General features: G+C 43.6%; 1 protein-coding gene across 2 annotated transcripts in view; it reads right to left on the bottom strand.

Annotated features, from left to right (window-relative positions):
• Positions 1–6000, bottom strand: part of ankfn1 (ankyrin repeat and fibronectin type III domain containing 1) — an 86111-nt gene that overhangs the window by 14762 nt on the left and 65349 nt on the right. For both annotated transcript variants that reach the window (XM_061708002.1, XM_061708003.1), the window contains 3 exons: positions 3103–3210; positions 1796–1895; positions 417–549 (listed from right to left, as the gene is read on the bottom strand). In XM_061708002.1, the coding sequence (XP_061563986.1) occupies positions 417–549; positions 1796–1895; positions 3103–3210 (341 nt within the window). The remainder of the gene's footprint in view (positions 1–416; positions 550–1795; positions 1896–3102; positions 3211–6000) is intronic.

Raw genomic sequence — 6000 nt, 5'->3', positions numbered from 1 at the left:
TAATTTAGTACGTAAGTAAGTAAGTACGTACATACGTAAGTAAGTAAGTACGTAAGTAAGTAAGTAAGTAAGTAAGTAAGTAATCAAGTAAGTACGTCAGTAAGTTATTAAGTAAGTATGTAAGTGAAAAACACTCCTTTCTGATAAGTTGCACTATGCAGACTCCGCCCAACTCCGTGAGTTGATTTGTTGGATTTAAAAACGTAGTTCTGTAAAGAATCGTGGTTTATTTGAATGGACGGAATAAACCACAGTATGTTATTGTTCTCTTCCACGTCCGGCTCCAGTTGGACGGAGAACATTAAAACTCTTCTTACGCGTCAGCAGCTTGTTCACACCAAACAGCATAATTATTATTATTATTCCTCACAACTAAAGAGTGGAGACCTGGACCTGAATCCCTCTGTGGGACGCACCTTGGTGAACCAGAGGAAGTCCTGCATGAGCGAGCTGCCGTAGGAGTCGTCCACCTCCACGATGGGGATCTGGTCCTCCGTCGTCACCAGCAGACTGTCCTTGTGGTAGAAGATGGCGGCCAGGTAGACGCCCCTGCAGGGGGAGACCGGTGCGTCCAAGCCGCCCAGCAAGAGACACAGGAGCAGGGTGGAGAGAGGAAGCACCGTCAGACTAGGGAGTTTAATTCCTCTTTAATTCAGAATTAAAATTAAATCCGATTTAAAATGAGTAAAAATTACCATGTAAACATCTAATTCAGAATGAAAATGGCCATTCCGAATTAAACTTAATTCTGAAGTAAGTGGCTGGTTTATTCCGATTTTAAATCCAAATAGAATAATTCCGCAATCATGTATAAACTCATTCCTCTTTAAATTAATTCCGGTCTTTCTTTCTGCTCGTTCCCTCGCCCGTCTGTCTCCATGACGATTATATTCCACGCTGGGCTTGTTTTCCAAACAAAGTAAACGCTGGTCAAGAGCAGAGACCATTTATTTAATAAATAGTTTGGAGGACCTGGAAATAATTCAAAGAACAGATGGAAACAGGAAACATAAAAATTGTGAGCTTTTCAAAGTTGTAGCGGCTAAGTTTGTTTTTCTTCCGGTAGTTTAACTTCCGGTCCCCCCCTATCCAATCAGAACCTTCCCAACCCCCAGACCATAAGAGGAATTGGATAAAGCCGATCAAACATGTTTTCCATGTAAACCCCAATTTGGAATTACTATTTCCATGTAAACTCGAAGGAAAATAGTTTAATTCGGAATAATTACTTCCGATTTAAAAAACATCATGTAACCGTGGCCAATGACAATGAGTTTGTCTAAGATTATAGCTCTACCGAACACAAGACATAAGGTTATAACTTTAATCTAGTATTAGGTAGTAAATAGTCGACCTGACGTTATGTTTTTCCAGATAAAACTAATTAAGAGTTAATAAATATAAACTTCTACTATGGTGCCTGAACAGTGTTGATCCTGGATGTTGTCATCTGTAACCATGACGACAGTAAAATAAAGCTTCTGTAATCCCTTACGTCCAGTTTAACTTTAATACCAACCAGATCTAATTTTCTACATAAACCCTCCAGGACACATTTAAGTCCTGAAGTTCCTCCCTGAAAGGGAGTCTTTTTCTGTCCAAAGTGAGTCCTTACAGACACCAATAGGAGCGGGGCTTAATGACAGGTCAGTAGTCTGAAAATAGCCGCTGTTTATGAATATATAAATAGTGAAATACATTCGAGACAGATGTCAATCTTCTCAGAGATCCAGAGCTCCATCTCAGGGTCTACAGGTCTGAACTTTAAAAGCTGCACCCGAGCGCAGAAACCAACCTTTTCAGTGTCTTCACAAACTTGTTGGAGGAGTTGAAGAGGTGTTTGAGGCTCCTGGAAACCGACTGCTTCCTGCTGGGGTTCTGCAGCTTTGAGGAGTCTGCGTACACAAGAACAGAGAGGATGCTGGGAAACCGTCCTTACCAGTGGCGGAGCGTGGGTCTCAGTACAGAGGGGGCGGAGCATTCTCCATGGGCCCTTATGATAGTCATTTTAACGTTCGACAACACCTCATCCTGCCCATCAAATAACATTTATTCTCACCTTTGTTGAGCCAAGCCTATAGGCCTATGCTGAAAGCAGAGTAAAGTCACAAACTTGTTCAGAAGAACGCACGCACGCACGCACGCACGCACGCACGCACGCACGCACGCACGCACGCACGCACGCACGCACGCACGCACGCACGCACGCACGCACGCACGCACGCACGCACAGCTCCTTCATGGCCGCAAATTTGCAGAGTCGGCAAATCAGCTGTAACTGTTAAGCCTGTTTTATTGGTACCGCGTTACACCAAACTACGGCGTAGTGTACGCGGCGATGCGCACGTACGCTGCAACCTCGCCGTAGACTGCGCCGTACCCTACGGCGTAGGCTCTACGTCGATTTAACGCAGAACCATAAATCAGGCTTTACAGCATTGTGTGACAGTTTGTTCCAACTCTACCCGTCTGGATCAGAGCAGCTTGTGTCTGCGCTTGGTCTGACGCAGTTGTATTGAACTACAGACACGCGCAGCTGCGCAGACATCCATCAGCAAGCACATCATTGCACATATATTTATTGATATGCACAGACTAGTACACATTTAGGTCTGTAATGGAACGTGACTGTTGATATTTATAAGGGAAAAAAAAAAAAAAACGGCCCATAGTGCGAGGCCCCGTGCGGACGCACTTTTTCGCACACCCCTTGCGGTGGCCCTGAATGTAGGATTCAGTAGATTTTACAGCTTTCTGGAGGTCCAAGAGGCCGTTCCCTCAGAATTTTCCCAGTTTCCATCTTGTCTCACGCCTACATGAGCGTATGAGAGCAAACAGAATCACTTATCCGTGGTTCAGTATGCGTTGTTGGATCAGTTAACCTGAAAAGAGAAATGGAGTCCAACAAAAATGGCAAAAATGGCAAAAGTTTACCAGAGGAACCAGCCCCGTCACAGATCAGCAGTCAGCCTGTGAGATGATGTACAGATGAAGCTGAAACTCGTTTATTAAACTCATACTCGTCTACTCCAGAGACCCTGAAGGTCCACATCTCCTACATCTGCGTTGCCATAGAAACCCCAGCCGCGGCCAGACACTCACCTCCGGAGCAGTAGTGTGTGTGGGTGGCCCGGACCTGCTGCAGGAGACGCTCCATGGCCTCGATGTGGCCCTGCCGCCGGGGCTCCTGGCCGTCGCTCTCCCTCCAGTCTGGAAGGAGGAGGAAACGTGATGTCAACAACGGCGCCGCCACCAACCCGACTCCCCAAAGTAGGGAAATAACGCTGGACTCAGATGAACATTCAGATGACCCAGCCAGTCCAGCAGTCCTTAAACGCACCATGTACGGACAAATCTGTGAGACTTCTTGGAGGAAAAGAGCCTGAAAACCACTTGTGTGTATCTACAGCTTGGGATTCATGCGTATTCATGGGTATTCATGCGACTTGTGTGTGTAGGAGGCTTTTGGAATTCGTAATTATCGTTTTGTCTGTAACTTCCAGCACAAATCTGATAATATGCACAAATCAAGTACCGCGCACACACACAATGTTTTGAGTGGATTTTCTCTCCACATGTGTGGAATATCTACTCAGACTGCCGGCGTACGCTCTCACTGTTGTGTCGTAGAGGGCTGCATTGGGATTGAACACAGACCCAACACAAATCACACGAGAGCGGGCGGTTTGAACTCTCCTACGGGCGGGGGCGGGTGGTTAAAAAAAAAAACAATGCGGGACCGGGATGTAGTCTAGCGACAAGGTGGAAATCAATGAGGTGGAAAATAAACCTCAAAGAAGGTCTTTACAAAACAAAGACAAAGCAAGGAAAGTCAGATATTTGGAGAAACTGCGTTTAGTGTCTGTGGAGCATCTTGGAAGAGACGAGGGATTGGGACGGCAGTCGGTCAGCAGCATTCTCTTCCTCCACAGCAATGCAATGGCCACGTGATTAATTTGTTAAATTAATTTGTTTCATTTGATAACTTTGTTTATTTTATGTTATTTATTAGTGTTATTTGAGCCCCTCATAGCCTCATTGCTCTAACCTCAATCAAATAATTACGGAGTATTAGGGACCATGCAAGAGGGAAAAAATTCGAGAGTGGAAGATTTTTTTTTATTGTGCACTCCGAGAAAAAAGTCGAAATGTCGTGAATAAAGTCGAAATTTTGCCTTTTTTCTCTCAACATTTCAACTTTATTCACGAAATTTTGACTTTTTTTTCAACATTTCGACTTTTTTCTCGAAATTCTACTTCAACATAAATATCGACATTTCGACTTTTTCCTCGAAGTGCATAATGAAAAAAAAATCTTCCTCTAAAATATTATTTGTATGTTTCTCCTGCCTGGCCCTAATACTCTTACATACATAATTGATGCTGCGCGAAAGGCAAAAAAACCTGCGACGATGACATTGATGGATTTGCATCTAACTTTCGGTCAGGTGACCTACAGTATGAAGTGTCAATTATCCATCAAGCTCCACAATGATCATGTTAACATTAAATCAGATAGATTTGTGTAGGACATTTCTCTTGGAGAAGACACTAAATCAATGCATCTCTATTATTGTGCGGGCATGAATTCTCAGAGTTTTGCGGGAGCGGGCGGGAGTGGACACGCATGTTGTGGGTGCGGGTGGTAATGGTCAGAAATTCAGCGGGGGCGGGCAAGAGTGGGATGAAGAAAACAGTACCGCGGCCAGTACTCGAGTTGTAAAAAAAAAATCAGGGGGGATGGTGGATTTGATCATATGGGGACAGATAATTTGTGCTGATTACAAATAATATAATATATTACAAATAATAGCAGTGACCAAAACACCTGCAGAAATACTGCAGGAATGACATAGCAGCAGTTAAATGCAGCCTTCTGTAAGCTTTAAATATCCACTGGGCTTACATCAAATACATCAAAACACAACAATAAAAACACTTTTCTGAACTTATCAATATGACTCTGTCCTTCACAGGATAAGTAACATGGATCACTGCAAAAACTCACAATCTTAACAAGAATATTTGTCTTATTTCTAGTTAAAATGTCTCATTTTAGTAAAAAAAATCTCATTACCCTTAAAACAAGACTCATCACTGGAATAAACAACAATTTTCACCTGTTTCAAGTAGATTTTCACTTAAAATAAGTAGAAAAATCTGCCAGTGTAACAAGATTTTTTTTGCTTGTAATAAGAAGATAAATCTTGTCCCACTGGCAGATTTTCCTACTTATTTCAAATGAAAATTTACTTGAAACAGTTGAAAATTGTCAAATAAGTTATTTTTCTGGTGTTATTTTTCTGGTGATGACTCTAAATGTTGAAATAGCAGTAAAACCACATTCCTTGATGAAATGACATAAGGGATTGAAAGGGGGGATGTCAGTTTTACAGGGGGGATGATTTGGACCGTTTTTATTTCAGGGAGGGATGCCATCCCCCTTAAATCCCCCCTCAACTCCAGTACTGCCCGCGCAGGGCTCTATTGCGTCGGACCAGGGGACGGCTCATACACGGCGCTTGGCTGAGTTCCTGCATCACGTGCATCGTGGGTACTCGTTGTTTTAACCCGGTCGGCCCTCCAGCTGAGCAGCTCCTGCTCTGGCGTGGGCTTCTGCAGCTTCTGCAGCTGAACATGCTCTCCATGGCTGGAACTGTCTAAAGGAGGAGGCTCCTGCAGCTCTGAGGTTTTATTTAGCTCTCGCTCCGATGACTCGTCTCGGCTGATGACACATCTGCTACTTTAGCCCCTCATTTCAGCACGCACTTGGAATATTTGTGGATTTAAAAAAAGCATTTGATACAATTAACCATGATATTTCACTTCCTAAACTGGAACGGTATGGCATCAGTACAGTTTTACTGTAGCTATCTGAGGAGCTATCTGAGTGACAGGCTGGGTGATTACTGTTCCAAATGTTTGAGCCTTACTTGTGGTGTCCCCCAGGGGTCAGTGCTGGGACCCAAATAGTTTATTCTTTACATCAATGACTTATGC

This window comes from Cololabis saira, chromosome 19 (genome assembly GCF_033807715.1).
Source record: "Cololabis saira isolate AMF1-May2022 chromosome 19, fColSai1.1, whole genome shotgun sequence".
Classification (NCBI taxonomy): Eukaryota; Metazoa; Chordata; class Actinopteri; order Beloniformes; family Belonidae; genus Cololabis; species Cololabis saira.
Note: the sequence above shows the minus strand (reverse complement) of the source record. Positions and strands in the feature narration are given on the sequence as shown.